At 54.1% G+C, this 20121-nt stretch overlaps 4 protein-coding genes across 4 annotated transcripts; 1 reads left to right on the top strand and 3 right to left on the bottom strand.

Moving 5' to 3' along the window:
- Positions 1 to 525: 525 nt before the first annotated feature.
- Positions 526 to 3819, bottom strand: PYCR3 (pyrroline-5-carboxylate reductase 3). Its single transcript, XM_083877354.1, has 6 exons — positions 3721 to 3819; positions 2726 to 2790; positions 2286 to 2465; positions 1328 to 1540; positions 1147 to 1239; positions 526 to 875 (listed from the first exon to the last, which is right to left on the bottom strand). Exons 1-6 carry the CDS (start codon positions 3800 to 3802, stop codon positions 693 to 695), a joined length of 816 nt encoding a protein of 271 aa, XP_083733480.1. The 5' UTR covers positions 3803 to 3819; the 3' UTR covers positions 526 to 692.
- A 1149-nt stretch (positions 3820 to 4968) lies between these two features.
- Positions 4969 to 7420, top strand: LOC310910976 (protein brambleberry-like; the record flags this gene model as incomplete). Its single annotated transcript, XM_083864107.1, has 8 exons — positions 4969 to 5032; positions 5112 to 5219; positions 5316 to 5459; positions 5537 to 5707; positions 5795 to 5894; positions 6466 to 6527; positions 6732 to 6846; positions 7294 to 7420. The coding sequence occupies 8 exons, from the start codon at positions 4969 to 4971 to the stop codon at positions 7418 to 7420; spliced, it is 891 nt and encodes a 296-aa protein (XP_083720233.1).
- A 124-nt stretch (positions 7421 to 7544) lies between these two features.
- On the bottom strand, positions 7545 to 12237 carry GFUS (GDP-L-fucose synthase). Its single transcript, XM_083863748.1, has 11 exons — positions 12036 to 12237; positions 11021 to 11170; positions 10130 to 10244; positions 9792 to 9920; positions 9642 to 9715; positions 9310 to 9443; positions 9125 to 9189; positions 8885 to 8951; positions 8714 to 8793; positions 8484 to 8583; positions 7545 to 8068 (listed from the first exon to the last, which is right to left on the bottom strand). The coding sequence occupies exons 2-11, from the start codon at positions 11158 to 11160 to the stop codon at positions 8013 to 8015; spliced, it is 960 nt and encodes a 319-aa protein (XP_083719874.1). The 5' UTR covers positions 11161 to 11170; positions 12036 to 12237; the 3' UTR covers positions 7545 to 8012.
- A 4762-nt stretch (positions 12238 to 16999) lies between these two features.
- On the bottom strand, positions 17000 to 17326 carry LOC310917488 (feather beta keratin-like; the record flags this gene model as incomplete). The annotated part of the gene is made up of 1 exon (XM_083875785.1): positions 17000 to 17326. The coding sequence occupies one exon, from the start codon at positions 17324 to 17326 to the stop codon at positions 17000 to 17002; it is 327 nt and encodes a 108-aa protein (XP_083731911.1).
- Between the last annotated feature and the right edge of the window lie 2795 nt (positions 17327 to 20121).

The following is a 20121-nucleotide window of genomic DNA, read 5'->3' as shown; positions in this document are numbered from 1 at the left end:
AAGCAGTTCCCAAATCATCACTAGTTGCATCCATGCAGGTGCCAGGAGGCAAGCAGAGCTTTATCAGGGCATGGAAAAGGCTCAGATCCTCTCCTGATGGGCAAGTTTGAGTTTCTACTCCCTCAATATTCCTTGAGCTGGGAGCAGATCAGGGTTTCCATCCCATTGCCTGGTGCCAGGGAGGTACAGGTTTTTTGGCAGAGCTCTCACCTATAGTTCTGGAATGCTGGAAGCATCCTCATGGATGTGACTCTGACCACAGGGATGCAGCCATTCTCCCAGCCCCAGCAGGATTAAATTGGGATCACCTCATTCCTAAAAGTCTCTCCCCAGTGCCACACATCCTGCACCAGCTTCATCCTTGGTGACCTTGGTGCCAGCACCATCCCCAGTGAGCATGGATCCAGCGTGGCACCAGCTCCATCCCTGGAAATCATGGATATCACACATCCATGATTTCCCCATGGCAGTGACCCCATGGTGACTTCCACAGCCCCCCAGGACCACAGGGACCACAAAAAGCCACACCCCCCCCATTGCTCTGGCCACGTTTATTTGGTTCCAGCCCTGCAGAGGTAACACATGTCCACACTACTCCCACCCTCATCCTGAACATCTCAGGATCCCCCTACTCCTCAGAGGAGCTCGCTTTGGTCCCCATCACCCCTCCTGTCCCAGAAGGGGCTCGTCCACTAGTCCTTGGCCATGTCACACGCCCGGTTGGTGGCCGCCTCCACGGCATCCATGACGGTGGCCCGGAGCGCTCCCTTCTCCAGCTGGTGCAGGGCGTAGATTGTGGTGCCCCCAGGCGTGCAGACGTCCCCCCGCAGCTTCGCAGGGTGCTCCCCCGTCTCCAGCAGCATCTTCGCTGCACCCTATGGGACACCAGGACACCAAGAAGGTGAGATTTGGGACTTCCCAAATTCCCCTCCCCACGGTTGGATGGCATTGCCATCCCAACACCCCCATGGCAAGGGAGTGTCCCACCACCATGCCCTTCGCCCTTCTGGTGGCCTTGTTTTTGCTTCCAAGAGGGGAAACTGAGGCAGGGCTGCATCCGGCACCTCCTCCCTCATCCCGATGGATGTTGTGGAGCCCAGGGGCAGGAGGGGAGGGGAGCAATGCCAGCGTGTGCCAAGGACTCACCAGCAGCGTCTGCGCCGCGATCCTGCTGGCCAAGGCGCCCGGCATTCCCATCTTCACCGCACCCTCGGCCAGCGCCTCGGCAAACAGGTACACCTGGAGACAAGAGAGCACCCAGGGGTGAGCCTGGGGCAAGGGGGGCACCCCAAACCCCAGGACGGTGTCCCTTGTCCCCCTGGCTTACGTAGGCCACCCCACTGCCGCTGAGGCCGGTGTGGATGTCAATGTAGGATTCGGGGACCTCCTCACAGAGGCCGCAGGAGGACAGGAGGCTCTTGAGGAGCGCCGCTTCCTCATCACCCACGTTGCTGCCCCTGGAGAAGACCATGGCCCCTGCCTGCACCACGCAGGGCAGGTTGGGCATGATCCGCAGCACTTTGGTCCTGGGCGGGAGGAGCTGGGAAAAGATGGGGATGGGAGAAAGGGATGCCAGCCCCGGGAAGTACCCAAGGGTGACCAGACATGCCGGGGGCTGTCACCCATCAGGCTGGCGGAGAAGTGAGGAGCACAGGGAGGGAACTGGAGGTGCAGCCGGGTGGGGACAAGGCCACAGCAGTGTGTCCTGCATGGGCCTGGGTGCAAATGGAGGAGGAAGAGGAGGAAAGGAGAGGAGGAGAAAGAAAGGAAGAAGAGGAGAATGAGAAGTGAAGAAGAAGGAAGAGAAAAAGGAGAAGGAGAACAGAAAAGGAGAAGGGAAAAGGAGGAGGATGAGGACAAGGGAAAAGGAGGAGGACAAGGATGAGGACAAGGAAAAAGGAGGAGAGAAGGAAGAGGAGCTGGAAGAGAAGGAGGAGAAGGAAGAGGAGAAGGAAGATGAGAAGGAGGAAGAGGAAAAAGGAGAGAAGGAGGGGAAGAAGGGAAAGCAAAATAAAAGGAGAGGAGGAGCAGGAGAGAAGGAGAAGGGAAAAGGACAAGGGAAAAGGAGGAGAACAAGGATGAGGACAAGGAAAAAAGAGGAGAGAAGGAAGAGGAGGAGGAAGAGGAGAAGGAAGAAGAGGAAAAAGGAGAGGAGAGAAAGAGGGGAAAAAGGGGAAGCAAAAGGAAAAGGAGAGAAGGAGGATCAGGAGAGAAGGAGAAAAGAAGAAGGAAAAGGAAAAGAAAAGGAAAAGGAAAAGGAAAAGGAAAAGGAAAAGGAGTCTCACCCGCTGCAGTGTCTGGATGGTGACACCAGCCACCAGTGACACAACAATGTGGTAGGGGCCCACAGCAGGACGGATCTCCTCCAGGACACCCGGCAGGATGTGGGGTTTGGTGGCCAGGAAGACCAGGGTGCTCCTGTGCACCACTTCCAGGTTGCAGTGCGTGGTCCGGCAGCCCAACTCCTGCCCGGGGACAGGGAGAGGGATCACAGCCTGGCACCCCCAAAAACAGCACCCCAAAACCAGGACCCCCACGGTAACAGCATGTCCAGAGGCAGGGACACGGCCTGGGGACCTGCTCCAGTCACAAAGCCACCGAGGCCCTGCCTGGATCTCACCCAGACCTAGGAAGGATGAGCCAAACCCCAGTGTGGGGAGAAAGGGTGCTCTGACCCCACAGTGAGGGACACCCCAACATCTCCCACCCCCATTACCCCACTCACCTGCCAAGCATCCAGGTTTTTGTCTGAGGGAGCGCTGGCCAGGATGTTGCTGGCTGGAACCTTCCCTTGAGGGACACAGGGGAATGGGGTGAGTGGCCAGGGTGGCCCCGGGGTGGGGGGGACACGCCGGCACAGCCCAGACACCCTGATTTCCACTGGGATGTGATTCCTCCAAACTCAGCACCAGCCCACAGGGGGACATGGAGCAAAGGGGACTGGGGATGGGTCCTGCTGGTGTGGCTGGCACAAGTACTCACTTGTGTCAGGGTGTAGTGACAATGGAGGTGGCCCTAATTGGCAGGGCTATCCCCACACTGTGCTATGGGACAGGGACAATCTGGGACACACAGGGAGCAGGGACAGGACTGTGCCCTCACTATCTGTGGGACAGGGATGTCAGGCAGAGAGGCAGGACAGGGCTGTCCCAATGTCCCCACATTGATGTAGGGGACAGGGACCTCACAGGGGGCAGGGACGCTGGGGAGAGCAGGAACCTTGGGGAGAGGTGCAGAAAAAGGCTGTCCCCATGTCCCCACACTAATCTGTAGGACAGGGACAGCAGGGAAGAGTGGCAGGAAGGGGCTGTCCCCGTGTCCCTCCAGTGCAGGACAGGAACCCGGGGAAGGGCTGAGACCTTGGGAAGGGGCCAAGGCAAGGGCTGTCCCCATGTCCCTCCAATGGAGCGCTGGGACCTGGGGAAGGGCTGGGACCTTGGGAACGGGCCAGGACAGGGCTGTCCCCACGTCCCTGCACTGGAGGACAGGGACCCGGGGACAGGGACTTTGGGAACGGGTCAGGACGCGACTGTCCCCACGTCCCTCCACTAGACAACAGGGAAGGGAGTGCAGGAAGCGTCCAGACCGGCGCTGTCCCCACGTCCCCGCACACATCCCCGCGGCACAGGACGCGCAGGGATGCCGGGAAGGCGCCAGACCAGGCCTGTCCGCACATCCCCTCCCCTGCGCTGTGCCCTGCGGTCGCTCCCCATCCCGTACCTGCCTTCAGCAGCCCTCGGACCAGCCCCCCGGCCATGCGCCCGGCGCCCACGAACCCGACCCAGAGCTCGGACGCCTCCATCGCTACGCGAGGCCACGCCCCCCGGAGGCACACCCCCAGCGCTGATTGGCCCCGCATAACCACACCCCGCTCTCCTATTGGTAGAGCCGCCTTAGGAGGCGGGGTAAAAGGGGCTAAGGAGGGGAAACTGCGCAAGCGCGGGTGCCACGTGGTCCGTGCGTGTCCGTGCGTGTCCGCGCGTAGGGCTCCTGCAGGGAATTCCCGACTGTTCCCAGACCTTTTCAAACTTTCCCCGCAGCGCTCAGCGGAGCCCCGGCACCCCGGGGCCACGGGGGTGCCCCGCCACAGGGGTGGGGACTAAATTTGGCGTGGGGGAGGTCCCCAAAGTTGTCTGTGGGTGTGGGAGGTGCTCCCCACTCTCCTCCCGCTACGGGTCCCCCACCCGCCGGCATCCACGGGTTTGTGGGGCTACTCGCCGAGGAGGTGTCCCCTAATTTGTCCGTGGATGTGGGAGCTGCTTCCCACTCCAGGGTGCTCCTCACCCTCTTCTTCCCACAGCACCCTCACCCACCGGCATCACTGAGACTATGGGAGGTTCCCTCAGTGGCGTGGGTCCCCGAAATTTGGGGAGGGGTGGTCCTATAATTTATCCATGAGTATGGGGGGCTTCTCCCCACCCTCTTTTCCCTACAGGACCGCTTCCATTCCCATCATGCTGCTCCAGAGCTCCTGGGCTGTGCTGCTCCTCTGTGCCACTGCCGGGTTTTTGAGGTGGCTGGGCCTTGCTGCCCCCCCCGAGAAGGTGGGGACCCCCACCCAAAGCTGAGGTTCCCCCCACACATCCCACTCAAGACGATCACGGGTGACAGCCAGTTCCAGGATGAAGCCACATCCCAGGTGGTGTTACACCTGGACTCCTGTTACTGTCCGGTGGCTGTGGGACTCTCCCCAGCTGGGAAATTGGAATTCTGGGATCCCCCATCCTGGACAGCCTCTTTGCTTGGTGTAGGGATGGTTCTTTGGGGGGTGAAGGCCAAATTCTGAGGCGAGTTCACATCTTTTTCCATATTTTACATCCCCAAACCCCCTCCTCTGTTTCCTCGTCCTGTGCTGGGAGCACCCAGGGGTGCCAAGGGCTCGTTTTGGGGGTGTCCATGGGGAGAAAAAGCATTCCCCCATCATCACTCCCCAAATTTTCACCTCAGGAGGAGCTCTGGGAGACCCGGATGAGCTTGGCGCTGGATGAGACCCCTGCGGTGCAGCTCGTGCAGAACATCATCCACCAGATGGGTACAAGCCAGGGCTGGGATGCTGCAACATTCCCATATCCCACTTTGGGACTGATCCAACCTCTTTTCCCTCCCCACAGGGAATGTGAGCAGCCATGGGGCTGCAGAGCTCCGAGGAGGACACCAGGTTGTCCCATTCAACTTCCATCAGGAGCAGGAAAGGACTCAGGATGTTCATCCCCAACCAGGTGGGAACACAGCAAATCCCATTCCCAGCTTTTTTCACACCAGGGTGCATCTTCCCTGGCTCATCCCGCTGCTGTATCCATCTTTTCTATATGCAGAGAGCATCCTGCTCCTTCAGGAGGTGATGGAGAAGCTGCAGAGGGTCAACCAGAGCCTGGAAATGATGCTGACAGCCTTGGAAGATGCACAAAGCCGTCTGGAAAAGCACCTGGAGCACCTCAAAGCCATCCCTGACCTGGATGGTGAGCAGGAATGGGTGCTGGAGGATTGATGGGAGCTGGTGAGTGCCAACATCAGGCTCTTCTTCTCCATCCCGCAGGTCACAGCCAAAGTGCCACCTCCTCCTGCATCCCACATGGCTCATTCTTCATGCTCCTATTTCTCCCACTGGTGCCAGCATCATTCCGGGCCATCCTTCTCCTCCTCTTCCTCGCTTCCAGCACCCTCAGCATCCCAGGAATCTTCACCCTCCTGGTCCTTGCTGTGGCAGGTGGGGACAAGTGTGGGAACACCTGGATGGGGATACACCACCCTGGGGGGGAGCTCTGTCCTCTCCCACCCTCTTGTTTTCCCACAGGGCATTGGCTGGTGGTATCTGTGTGCCATGTTGCTGGAAGGATCCAGCCAGTGGTTCCCCAGGAAGAGCCCCGGTACCGGCTCACCTCCACCCCAGAGAGGTAGGAGATGGTTGAGGAGACTGCATGGAACCCTTGGGAGCTGCTGCTGGGTTTCCCACCCTGGAGCCATCTGGCAGAAGTTCTCAGGAAGGGACAGGACACATCTTGGTGGCTTCCCTATGGCTTTTGGACACCTCATCACAGCACCTTGCCCCATTTCTGCTCAGATGTTCCATCCTCAGTGTCCCATCCTTGGTGCCTTGTCCTGGATTTCCCATCCTGGATGTTCCATCCTGGAGCCATCTGGCAGAGGTCTCCAGGGAAGGACAGGACACATCCTGATGGTTTTCCTATGGCTTTTGGGCATTTCATCCCAACTCCACGTCCTCTTTCTGCTCAATGTCACATCCCTGGGTGTCCCATCCTAAAGCCATCTGGCAGAGGTCTCTAGGGAAGGATGGGACATATCCCGATTGTTTTCCTATGTCTTTTGAGCACCTCTTCCCAACTCCCTGACCTGTTTCTGCTCAGAGAAGGATGTGGAGAGGCTGGAGAGGTGCATGTCTCCATTGTGGTGGTGACACAGAAGCCACCAAGGTGATGCGTTTCTGCTTTTCTTTCTTCCACACAGGGAATGTGATATGGAGGTGCTGCAAGAGGAGCTGGACAGGATGGAGATAAGCTGCCTGCAAGGTGAGAGGTGCTGACAAGGTGGGAGGGTCTGGTGGCTGTAGGACATAGATCTGAAGTAATGACATGTCCCCATCTTGTGCTGGGACGTGTGTTATCCCAGAGTGTCCCCAAGCTCTGCCAGGGCATGTGCTACCACCCCAGAATGTCACCACCTGGGGACAGGAGCAGTGGCAGGGTATCTCCACCCCTGCCATGTTCTTGCAGAGCCCTCACACCTGGAGCAGCCCCAAGAGGTTGCCAAGGACATTCCTGGATTTGCAGGGCGGGTGCCACCTGGCCCTGATGGCCAGAGGACAACACCGAGTTCGTGTGGGGTAAGGTGCTGTGTGGGATGTCCCCATGTTGGTGTTGTCCCCCAAAACTGCTCCTGGGGGCCAGCTGAGTCTCCCTGAGGGTCAGGTCCTCCAAGTTTGGGGTGTCCTCACCATGGTGGCACCTCTGGTTGTGGGACAACCCATTGGGAGACAGACAGACTGGGGACATGACACAGAGAGGAATCTGGGATGGAAGAGGGAGTCCTGAAAGATGGCCAAGGCACTCCAGGGGACAAGGGACATCTGCAGGAACCCCCTTTTTCCAAAACCAGGTGGCACCACAGCCGGTCATGGATGCTGGGAAGCTCTGGGAACCCAAACCCTGCAGCCCGAGGGCCAACATGTGAGCACCAACCACCCAGAATGTCCCTTCTCCATGGCCTGGTGTCACCTCAGGGGAAGACCCCGCTGCTGGTGACTTCCTGGGGTGCTGATGGGTGTCTCCTCTGTAGGTCCCCGTGCCAGGGACTCACCAGGGCTGGGCAGCGGTGCCGGAAGAAAGCCATTCCCGGGCAGGAATACTGCCACATCCACACCAGCAGCAGCAGCTTGGCCATGGATTCATCCCCCCATTTTTGACCCTCTACCCCCTCCCAGAGGGGTTTTAACCCTTTTTATGGCTAATCCAGATCCTGGTGGAGAACACGGACCCTAAGGATGCCACTGGATGTGGGTGCAGGGCAGATGTTCATTATCCCACCAGTTTATGCTATTTGCATATATTTTAATAAATGCCACATTTACAGCTGGAGTCTTTCCCATTCCTATCCTGAGATAGGGGCCTGTGGGATCATCCCCATGTACCAAGAGCAGCAGAAAATTCCCTGCTGTCATTTCCATGCCCTGGAATCCTGATTGCCTTCCCTTTATTACACCTAATTGCAGATAATTAGTGTAGCTCATTAACAGCTCAGAGCCACCACCCTCTTGGACACAGCCGCAGCGATGGCTCCAGTTGGCTCCTACCACTTGATTTGGGATCTTTTTGGGATGCCCCAACCTTCCTCCCCCCTGCCCTGGGTGTCCTGCGCCACTCTGAACAGTGGGGCAGGAATGTAGGAGCTATTCCCATTTTTACTTTGGAAACGTCACTGTCAGCCCCCCAGCCCCGTCCTCTGCCCCAGCAAAGGACAACCCTGAGTTGAAGAGGATGATGCCAGTCCTGATGCCATCACTTCCTGGCGTTGGCATAGTTGGCGTTGAACCAGGCACAGGTTTCCTTCACAGCTGGGGAGGGAGAAAATGGGATGGGTTTGGGGATTGGGAATGGATTTTGGTCATAGAATCACAGGATGGGTTTGAGGACTGGGAACAGATTTTGGTCATAGAATCATGGAATGGGTTTGAGGCCTTGGGAATGGATTTTGGGCATTTAATCATGGGATAGGTTGGGTTAGAATGGACTTTTTTAGGTCTTCTTATCCAACCACCACGCAAGGAGACACCTCTCAAGAGACCAGGTTGCTCCATGCCCCATCAAACCTGACCAGGGGTAGAGAAACTACCAGGTCCCTGGGCAACCCATGCCAGTGTTTCACCACCCTCATTCCTCATCTGGAAAGGATGGACCACCTTGATGCCACCAAGGCTGATGGCATGGGGTAGGACCCCCAGTGTCTCCTGGAGACTTCCCCCATCTCACCTTTCCTGAAAGGTGTGAACTGGAATTCGGGCAGGTACCGCCGGAGCTTGGCATTGCTGGCCGTCTTCTTGAACTGCCCATCGGACTTGGTGGTGTCAAACTGGAATGGGAAGGCTTAAGGAGGAAAAACAGGTCTTGCATTTCCTCCTCTGGTGGGAAGGATCCTCTGGATCATGGAATCCCCCAGGGGAGCTGGTGGGAAGAGGGGCTTAGCCTTTTGTGAAGGATACAACAAGCTCTCCTCCGAATTCCATGGCCTCTGCAATGGCCTCTGCTGCTTCCTGGATGGAGACTTCATCTTCTTCTCCCACTGTGGAGAAGGGAAGGATCGTGTTCCCTCCCTAGTTCCAGAGGCTGTTCCCTCTGGAAGAGGGGATTTCTGGGGGGCAGCCAGGGCTTACCTGACAAAATGATTGGTTCCACCTCATCGTATTCCCGCAGGACCCAAAGGAAAAGTCGGGCCAGGTCCTGTGGAAGAGCAGACAACTCTTGGAGGGGTCACTGATGTCCCCCAGCCCTCCAGTCCCAAGGGGACACAACTCTGAAGATGGCCCAGGACAAGCCAGGAGGGTTCAGACCCCTCTGGGGTCCTGCTAGTTGGTTGTCCAGCCCCATTCCCTCTTTCCCAAAGCCACACCTACCAGGGAATAGATGAACTGTCTCCTGGGCTTGCCCGTTCCCCAGACGGTCAGAGCAGAGTTGGACTCTGCAGGAAGAAGGAGCCATGACCACCAGAGCCACCTCTAACCACCCCACAGAGCAGGTGGGAAAGAGAAAACCCTTTGTTTCTCCCCCGAAAAATCCCTGGAAGTCCTGCCACCCTCACGTTTGGCCAGGTAGACCTTGTGGATGAGCCCTGGCAGGACGTGGCCGTCCTCAATGTTGAAGTTGTCATGTGGTCCGAAGACGTTGGTGGGAATGACGGCGGTGAAGCGTTGGCCATGCTGCTCCGAATAACCCCTGGATGAGAGCAGGGAAGGGATGGTGGGTGGGCTGTCAAGTCCCCCCCCACTCCAGCACTGATGTGCCCCCCAAAAAAACCCAGTCAGCAGCACCTTCACCTGCTGAGCCCAGGTATCTCCCCAACTTCCACCTGGAAATCTCACTGGATTCCCCTTGCCTTGAAAACCAATGGGTGCTCCCACATCCCCAGCTGACCTATTTTGGACATCAATCATCCTCTTGGCATAGGAGTAGCCAAAGTTGGAGCTGTGAGGTGGCCCGTTGTGGATCTGGGAATATAAGAGTGGATAAATTAAGCAGGGCTGGGACTTTCCCTGGATTTTGTGTGGGAATGGGGATTCTCACCATAGTCTCATCGATGGGATAGGTGGTTTTGTCTGGGAAGATGCAGGTGGAGAGGCAGGAGACCACCTTCTGCACCCCTGACTCATAGGCTGAGTGCAGGACATTGTCGTTGATGTGGATGTTTGTCCTCTGGGAAAGGGGACATTTATCAGGATCGTGGGGTCAGGGATCCCCAAATTCCTTCACCAACAACTCATTAATAACTCCAGAAACCACTGGTTTGGCTCTGGTTTGGCTCTGGGAGCAGACCAGGCAACATCCCTGTGTGCCCACATCGCAATTTAGGGAGCACAGCACCCACAGGGATCCTGACAGTACCAATTCCATGATGTGCTCACCCAAAAATCCAGGTTGGAGCGGAGGTTTTTGAAGAGGCCTCCAACCATGGCGGCCAGGTGGATGACATGGGTGGGCTTGTGCCTCTCAAACAGGGCTTTGGTCTCAGAGCTGCTCCTGGAATGGGAAATTTTGGGATTCAGTGGGGTCAGCAGACCAAATTGAGGTGTTTCTGAAGAAAAACCTAATCCTAGGAGAGGAAATGTTGGGGTTTGGTGGGGGCAGATTGGGGAGTTTCTAAGGAAAAACCCGATCTTGGGATGGGAAAATCTGGGATTGGGTGAGGTCAGCAGAGCAGATTGGGGTCTTTCCAAGGAAAACCCAAAATCTGGCATGGAAAATTTTGAGGTTTTTCAGGGCCAACAAAGCAGATTGGGTTGTTTCCAAGGAAAAATCAAATCCTGGAATGGGAAATCTTGGGATTCAGTGGGGTTGACAGAGCACATTGGAGTGTTTCAAAGGAAAACCCAAATCCAGGGATAGGAAATTTTGGGGTCACCAGAGCAGACTGGGGAGAGTCCAACGGAAAAACCCAATCCTGGGATGGGAAAATTTGGGTTCAGTAAGGTCAGCAGAGCAGACTGGGGTCTTTTTGAGGAAAAAACAAATCCTGGGATGGGAAATTTTGGGGTTTCTCAGGGTAAACAGAGCAGACTGGGTTGTTTTGAAGAAAAAATCAAGGACTGGAATGGGAAAACTTGGGATTTGGTGGAGTCGACAGAGCAAAATGAGGCATTTCCAAGGAAAAACACAATCCTGAAATGGGAAATTTTGGGATCACCAGACCAGATTGGGGTGTTTCCAAGGGAAAAAAAAGAAATGCAGGGGCAGGAAATTTTGGGGTTTGTTGGGGTTGATAAATTCCAGGTTTTTCAAGGAAAAACCCAACTCACGTCAAATCGGCATCTCGGGAGGACACGAAGATCCACTCCTCGTCCGGCCGCCCCTCTCCATCGGCCACCACCTTCTCGATGGCTCTGCCCACCAAGCCGGTGCCACCTGTCACCAGGATGCGCTTGCTCACCTCCGTCATGGCCAAAACCCTGTGGGAGAAGCCAGAGGGACAAGCTGGGATCACCTTAGGATGGACCACCCTGGTATGGGCACCCACGAGCATCACTCAGGTCCCAGGCAGGCACAATCAGGTTTTTTTGGGGAAAATTTCTCCATTTCTGGCAAAAAGGGGAGTGTTTGGCTGTGACCGGGATGAAAGTCCTCAGCTGGAGGCCACCTGGGGCAGGGCCGGATCTGCCACGTGGCACTGCTCAGCCTCTGGAAAGGGCGGGGCACCTGCACCCCCAGGTGTGTGCCCAAATCTCCTTCTGTACCCCCAAATTGCCTTCCATACCCCAAATCTCCCCCTGCACCTCAGGGCTGCATCCCACATCTACTCTTGAACTCCGAGTCTTGTGTCTGCACCCCAAATCTCCCCCTGCACCCTAGATCTTTCTGTACCCCAAATCTCCCATTGCACCCCCGGTCTGCACCCCAGATCGCCCCCTGAACCCCAAATTCCCCCCTGCACCCCAAACCCTGTGCTTGCAACCTAAAGCTCCCCTGCACCCCAAATCCCAGGTCTGCACCCAGGATTGCATCCCACGCCTCCCCTGCCCTTCAAACCTCAGCACTGCACCCCAAATCCCGGCTCTCAACCCAGTACTAAGTCCCCCCCCTTCCCTGCACCCCAAATCCCGCTCCTGCACCCGCATCTCCCCGCACCCCCTCCCGTCCCTCAGCGTGTCGTGTCCCCCCCCCCCCCCACCCTTCCAACCCACAACCTCCCGTCCCCCTTCCCCCCCCACCGTGCTGTCCTCCCACTTTGGAGACCCCCCGCTTCTCCTCCCCACCGGCCTGGGGGGGCTCCTGTCCCCCAAAATGTCCCTTAATGGGGTGAGGGGCGCGTCTTACCCTCGGCAGGATCCGGGGCCACTCGGCTGCGCTCGGATACGCTCGGCTGAGTTCGGCTGCTCTCGACTCGGGGCGGGTTCAGGTTGGATCGGCTCGGGCTCGGCTGTGCTCGCTTAGGTTCGGTTGTGCTCGGCTCGTTGGGGGCTCGGCTTCACTCGACTCGGTTCGCCTCGGCCTGGTGAGGGTTCGGCTGCGCTCGGCTTCTTCCGCCGCCGTCACCGGGCGCTGCCGCGTGGCTCGTCGGGAAATGTAGTCCGCCCGGGCGCAGGGGAGGGGGGTTTGGGAAGTGAGGACGGATAAGGGAAGGGGGTGCAGAGGAAGAGAAGGAGGTGCGAGTGGGGAAATGAGGTGCAGGGGGAGGGAAGGAGGTGCAAGGAAAAAGGAAGGGGGAGTGAAAAAACGAGGTTTACTTTTTTGGTTAATTTTAAGAGATAAGTTTAATAAAAAATAAGACAGGAGACAGAAAAAAAGCAAAGTATGACTAGGCTGGGTGAGTTGGTATTTAGCTAAGTGCACAGCTTGTTATTTTAGAGGCTTTTTAAAAATACCTTTTTTATTGCATTAGTTTGTTGTATATTCAAACATTTTTACAAACTAGCTTTCATATTTTAGGAACTGTTTAGTATGGGGGATTTTGAGTTTGCTTTTTTAGAGCATGCATGTTTTTTAGTTGTGTTTTTGTTATTACATTTAGCTTGGGTTTTGGTTTTTACCTTCTACAGACGGTTGGCATTGATAGTTGGCATGTTAGTAGCAGGGGTTTTATCATATGTTTGCTGGATGTTATCTTAAATAAGGCTGTTTAGTTCAAAGTATAATTAATTACATATTAGTTATCTTACTTCTATATATAAGCTTTGCTAATAGCAGCAATAAAACTGTATTTTAATACATATAGCATTCATTTTTATAATATACATTTATAGCACACTATATTAATACAACATAACTTTTTAACATCACACACAGTATTCATTTCAATATTTGTGAAAAGCCAATCATATTATATGTATTTATAACAGGAGGAAGGAAAAGGGGGTGCAGGGAAGGGAATGGAGGTGCAAGGACAGGGAAGGGTGGAAGGGAAGGAGGCGCAAGTGCAGGGAAGAGGGTACAGGGTTTTTAAGGAAGTTCATGGGGAGGGGTGCAGAAGCAAGGAAAGGATGGCAGGAATAAAAGGGGGGTGCAGGGAAAGGGGGTTCCCAGGTTCCCCACCCCCCAAAGGGGCTCATCAAAAGGGATTTCGATGTGAACACATCTTAATCACTTTAAATGCACTTAAGCTGAGATTAAAAACAAGCAGAGCTTTCCTGTGGGTGGGGGATGGTTTTGAAGACACCCCCTCCACCCCCACTTCCAGCTCGCTTTTCTTTCAGGATTTTTGTGAGGCAAAGGCAGGGCTTTGCTCTAAATTAAAATTTTGAAAGTGGAATTTGAGACCAAGCCAAGAATTCCCACATTCCTCCCACCAAAGCCCTGGATAGCCCCACTGTTGAGGAGCAATAAAATATCAGGTTTTCATTATTTTTCTCCTGTGTGAGACCTGGAAATGTGCCCTTTTCCTCTGGGAAAGTCTCAGGAAAGGCTGAATCCTTGGGAATTTCCTTGCTGGGAGTTGAGGGGGTCATTTGCATATTAAAAGATGTCACCTTGTGCCTGTGTCCCCTGGAAGGGCCCATCCCCTCTTCCAGCTGGCTGGGTCTCAACCTGTCCAGGCCTTTCCCAGCTCAAAAATCCCACTCCCAGGAGTCTTGGTGTTGTTCCCACCTGATGTTTTCCAGGATTCTCTGGCTGATCTCACCCACAGAGCCAGGGATGGACACTGAAGCTCCTTCTCCATGCCAGCTAATTCCATGTCTGTCCTGCATCCTCCAAGAGACACTAAGGTTTGGCAAGAAGAAACCTCACATTGATGTTGGGATGAGTCAGATCCATCTGCATCCACGCTTCCACCTCACTTCGCAGCAAAATCATGGAGTAAAAAGGTTTGGGTTGGAATAAAATCATTCCCATAAATAAAAATCATCTCATTCCAACCCCCTGCCATGGGCAGGGACACCTTCCACTAGATCAGGTTGCTCCAATGTGGCCTTGAACACTCCCAGCGACAGGGGGGAAAAGCCAAAGTAGATTTTCCACATGCTGGTGGGAGGATAAGATCTTCCTGCTGCCTCCTGCAAGTTTTGGGAGACTAATTAGGGATAAACCCGTGTTTCGGCCAAGGAATTGCTGGGAGGTGGTGCAGCCAAGAGCTGCTGTGACAGCACTTGAATAACCACGGTGTTGCACTAAATGTAGTAATTTTGAACTTAAATATGCTAATTCTGGGGCTAATTACCAAAGAAATGTTGGAGCATGAGGGAAGATCACAGAGGAGAGGGATAAAGTTGCGGTGACCACATGGGACGGACTCGTTTTTTAATGAAATATCACCCAGGCTTCTGATGTTATCTAACAAGGCCTTGGGATTTAAGGATCAAAGCCCGGAGCAGACCCATTAGCTCATCTGGGCAGGGCATCTGCGTGACATGATCCAGAGGACATCTCAGGACCTTCCAGCTGGATAGAGCTTGGGTAGCTTGGCCAGATCCTGTTGGAGAACCGCTGCTTAATGTGAGGTGTTGTTTCCATAACGAAGCTTCCTTGTGGGTGACCTATTTCTCTGGAACAGGCCCGGTTTTGGGTCCAGCCCCACTCCCTGCTCTGCCCTCCCCATGCCTTGTAGGAAAGTTGGGCAGATGGGTATGAGATTCCTGGTTTCAGCCTATCCCAGGTGGACGCTGTCTGAGGATGATGCTTTATGTCTGCAGCCAAGCTCCAAGATCCCAGGTGAGAGGGCTCTAAATACCTCTTCCCAATAAAATTCCAGCTTTGGGGCTCTTTTTAGGGAGCAGCACACCAGCAGCGACCCCTTTTCCAGGCCTTATCCCACAGGATCACCTGTGCCATTTTCCATAGGGATTGGGGATTGCCCCCTACAATGTGCAGCCCTTTGGAGGTGGGAGTTATCCAAAAGCACAGAGGGGGAAAATTAAGATAGGGATGGGGGTGATGGCCACAGATATTCCAAGAAACCCCATATATGGGATTGGGAGCAGCTGCCACATGAGAATGTCCTTTCCACCATCATTGTGGATTAGGTCTTGTCAGCTCCAGTCCTCTGGAAGAGGGAGATGAACCTGCTACTGCTCTGTGATGGGCTTTGGGGTTATTCTGGGCTGGGTGGATGTGAATCCCATCAGGAGAGATACTGGAAGAGATGCCATCTCTTCCAGCCCATCCCACCTGCTTGGGGTCTCCTTGGATGGATCCAGAGAACTGGGTGGGGGGCAACCCGAGGGACCTGGATTTCCCAGGGTGGATGGGAGAGAGGAATGTGGGCACAGGGCACTGTGGATGTGGATTTCAGCCTCCTCCCAGTGTTCCCTGGAACCCATGTGAGCTGACTGTGCCCAAAAAGAGCGTCTCTGGCGCAGGTTTGGGATGAGGCAGACATCCCGCTGGGCCTGGCTGCTTGGGCATGTCCCAGGACCTTGGGAAGGTGAAATCCTGCTCTTGTTTCAGTCCAAGTGTTGATGTCAAGCTGGATGAACTCCAAGGTGAATGAGTATAAGAGCATGGATTACTTAAATTGGTCTTTTTATGGGTTAGACTTTGCTTTAAGATGAGCTGAAGTTCATGCCTCAAGGGCAACCGTGGGAAATGCATTATTTACAGTAAATCAAGAAATAAAAAGGGCAAACAGTTCCAAACGAATTCCCTCTCTCCTTTCCCAGCTCAGATGCTGGGACTGTTTAGTTTTTATTTTAGGGAAGGGCTTTGTTTCTCAGCAAACTCTTCCTCTTTGAACCAAATCTCAATCCAGCTGTGCATGAAGTTGTCTGGCTCTCTGGGCTCCAGCTGCTCCAGAGATGTTATTTTAATTTGCTTTTGATGAATATTTTAGTGCTGCCAATAGCCCTGGAGACTTTGAACTCGTGTGTCAGGCCAGAACTCACCTGTTTGCTGGGAGCCTTTGTACAGAGAAAAAAAAAACCACATCAAAGGAGAAGAAAAGAGTGAATGTCACTGGTGAGAAGCAAAAAAAAAAAAAAAAAAAGAAAAAAAAAAAAAAGGGAGACCAAAGATCTTTATGACCCAAAAATCCATGTTGGAGAGTCAAAATTGGGAGGCAAAGAGGCAGGAAGGTGGCACAAGGGACACCATCTTCTCAACAGAGTCACAAACTTATTCCTGCACCTTGTTCCCTGGTCTCCATGCTGTGCCTCAGGAATCCACAATGTGACTTGGTGGGAGCCAAGTCATAATGGGGACGTGCTGTGTGACCTCAGAGCAGAGGGTTGGTGGCTTGGGGTCAGCAGCACAGATGATCCAGGGACCCTGAACAGGAAGGAGAGTGGCCTGGAGACCCCCTTAATGGGACCTTGCAGTGAAAAGGGAAAGGAAAATCTCCATCAGGGATTGGCTGAAGACCTCCTAACAAACATGAGGTCCTGGCCTGGAGACTCCAAAGGAAGTGGAATGGGGACTGTCCAGCCAGATGGACAATGCGACAATGACCATCACCTGAGTCAGCTGAGGAACACACAGAGAGGGGTGTGATGACATGGGAACCCTGGTAAGCCAAGGCCCTTGCAGAAAGAGGGGACAAGAAAATGGAACCTTCCATGGGTGGTTCCGGGACCCCACTGAAAGTGAGGATGGTGTAACAGAGACTGCAACTATTCAGGCAAAGTATCTGTGCTGGATGTAGCTGCAAGAAGTCAGGTACAGGAAGACAAGGAGGCATCTGAGGCTTTGCTGCAGGAAAAAATTTATTGAGGTAAAAGAATGAATAGACAGGAGCAGCGAGTGGAAGGAATCCAATGTGAGCTTCAATGGCAACCATCGGCCAGAGTACTTTGCTGACAGGAGCTGTTGCCAGAGCCCTGAGCTGGTGGTGTCAGGGATGGTGCTGAGGACCCTCAGCAGATGTAGCCGCCCCTTCTGCCGTAGCAGCCCAGGCCTCCCAGGCCATAGCCATAGCCCAGCCCGTAGCCAAGGCCAAAGCCAAATCCCCCAGAGATGGGCTGTCCCTGGGCACTGAGTTCAGTGCCCACGGCAGCCGAGGAGGTGGATCCGACAGCGGTGCTCTGGGGGAAGGAGGTCATGATGGGTCCTGGCAGGGTGACCAGCACAGGGGAAGGGTCGATGATGACACGGGAATCCTGGCATTGCAGGGCACAGGGCTCGTTGCAGCTGTTGGCCAGCGGGGTGGGTCCGCAGGGAGTGCAGAGGTTGTTGCAGGCCATGGGTGTGGTGTGGAGGGTCCCTGGAAGAGAGGGGAGTGAGGCAGGGCAGGGGTGAGGGTTGCAAGGTGAGACGTGTCAGGATAGTGAGGGAGTATATAGGCTGTTGTGGGTCTGTGGGGAGGGGTGAGGGTTGCTGGGGCTGGGGCTGAGTGTGCTGGAAGAGAGAGGTCAGGGCTGCAGGAATAGGAGGGTCAGGGGCACGAGGCTTACCTTGTTGTCGAGAGGAGCGGGAGTAGCCAGGAGAAGTGTGTGAGAGACAGAGGCTCTGGGCTGGCTTTTATGCAGGTCTTCGAGGGGCAGGACAACTTTGACCCATGGCCTTGGGGCATTTTGCAGGCCTGGTGAGTCCTGAGGTGGGAAGTGTTTTGCTTCCCACAACTCTGCTGTGTCATGTCCTACTCTTGAGGCCATGACCTTGATGGCAGCTTTTAAATGGCAAGTATTAGAGACCAAAGGGTGTTGTTGATGTTGTTTGTCTGGGAGGGCTGCAGACGTGACCAGAGCTTTGAAGAGGTGGGATGTTATCATCATGGTGGTGGTTTGTGGGTGTGTGGTGAAGAGGGGCCTCATTCCACCACAGCCATGTCAGGCTCATTTGAGCTTTGCAGAACTTCGGGGGGTGACAGGTGTCCCCTTCCATCACATTTTCTGTCTCCCTACCATGTTGTGAAATTTCTAAACTTCTCTGTATTCCAGGCCTTTCCCACTGGAGATGGGAAAGCAATTCCTGTGATTTAAGGATGCCCCCTATACTCCCCAAAGTCTTGTGTTGGTTCATCCGTAGGTGGTAAAGGATAAGGAGACAATATATGTGGAGCGGGTGATGAAACTGTGGATCTTTATTTTCCATAAAAAGAGGGTTGACCTTGTTACTCTCTAGAAGAACCTGAATGGAAATCATAATATCAGTTTTGTCTGACAAAGCCTTGCGAGTCACAGTGTGGGGAGTGTTTTCCTCCCCACAACTCTGCAGTGTCATGTCCTGCTCTTGAGGCCATGTCCATCTGACCTTGGCGGCAGCTTTAAAGTGAGAGTTGGTATTTGAGAGGATTTGCTTGGAAGATATGTGTCAGAGAAACTAGAATATACAACAAAAGCCCAAGAAAAACATGGGTGTCATCAGTGAGGTCATTTTGTGGCACTTGTGGTGTTAAATTTGTGGGTGTGTTGTGAAGAGGGGCCCCATTCCATCTCAGCCATGTCAGGCGGGTCTGGGCTTTGCAGCTGTGCTGTGCATGAGGAGCTGCCCCTTCCATTGCGGTCTTTCTTCCTTTAAAGTGTGAGTGTTTGAGAGCAAAGGCTGTTGTTGCTGGTGTGTATCAAAGGGGACTGAAGATGTGACCAATATTTGGAGAGGTGGGGTGACATCAGTGAGGTCAGCCTGTGGAACTCATGGTTTTAGGTTTGTGAGTGTGTTGTGAAGAGAGGTCCCAAAATATGATGATGATGATGGAGTGGCTGAGGCCCCATTTAGCTGTTCCACCAGTCAGAAGGGCCTGGAGACTGAAGGTTAAGGGAATCTCCCAAAGTTCAAGGAAGGGAAATGTGAAGTTCTACATCTGAACAAGAATAGCACTGGGCCCTGCATCATGCTGTGGGCTGAGAGTCTGGATCGTGGTTTTTCTGACAGGGACACTGTGGTGCTGGTGGGGAACAAAGCAACCAGAAGGTTGCAGTGGGGCTTTACTTCAATTGGTGTCACTGTGTCCAAGACAGATTTCAGACAACTGTTGCCATGAAGTTGGTAGAAGTGGCCCTTGCTCTCTTTAGAGCACTGGTGAGATCCCATGTGGAGTGGTGTGGACACTTCTGGGCTCTACAGGTGAAGAAGCACAAATGGGGGAGTGGAGGAAGACCAGTTGAGGGCAATCAGATAGTGCAAGGACTGGAGAATCTTTCCTAGAGGAGAGACTGAGACAGCTGGGACCCTGAGGAGAGACAAGGCTGGGCCGGGGGTGTCACGAGTGTGTGAGGCCCCAGCTGGTGTCAGCACTGCAAGCATGAAGAAAAAGGAGGCAGGTGCACAAGTGAAAATAGATGGAATTCCATGGGCAAAGAAGGCAAGAAGTTTATAGTGTGTGTGTAAGAGACAATGGGGTCCCTCTTCTTGAATGCCCAAAACTGAACTGGCCATACTCCAGGAAATGCTGGTCTTGCTGGGCCTGCTTGACTGAAGGGGATGGAAGCTCTTGAGCTCTGGAGTCCCTGCCCAAGTTCATTATGTTATTCCTCTGTTCAAAGGGAGGATTCAAGAATGCTGCTGGAAAGAGAATTTTTCAAGTGTGTGCTGGCATAGAGTGACTTTGGCCAAGCTGTGCCCAGGACAGAATTGCTGTGTCAAAGCCTTTGGGAGATCAGCTGATGGCCTTGTGCTATGCTCTGGAAGGTCCCTCCTCTCCCATTCCCCATGTCCATGTCAGTGTTGGTTGTTCCTGGTAGGACATGACACAGCCACAGCTGTTAGAAGAGCCCTTTCTGCCAGCCCAGGCTGCTGCAGGAATCGTGCCAAGACGTGGGGCTGCCCCCAAGCCCTGTATTGCTTGGGTAGCAGTGCAGAGCAGGAAGGCTGTGACTGTTCTTTGCTGCAGGGCCATTTGTCACCAGCTGTTACAATGTGCCAAAGAGCAATGGCAAGGAAGGAAGGAGGGACTCCTGAGTGCTGTATCCAAGAGAGGTTTATTCCCAGATGGGAAGGCAGGGACAAGAGCCGTCACACAGGTGATAACAGGGTTTTCACTGGGGAAGGTACAAAGGGTGTGTACTGGACACCGACCAATTAAGGAAAACCATAGGAG

The sequence above is a fragment of the Zosterops lateralis genome (genome assembly GCF_965231275.1).
Source record: "Zosterops lateralis genome assembly, chromosome: 1".
Taxonomy (NCBI): domain Eukaryota; kingdom Metazoa; phylum Chordata; class Aves; order Passeriformes; family Zosteropidae; genus Zosterops; species Zosterops lateralis.
The sequence above is the reverse complement of the archived record's forward strand: the minus strand, read 5'-3'. Positions and strand labels throughout refer to the sequence as shown.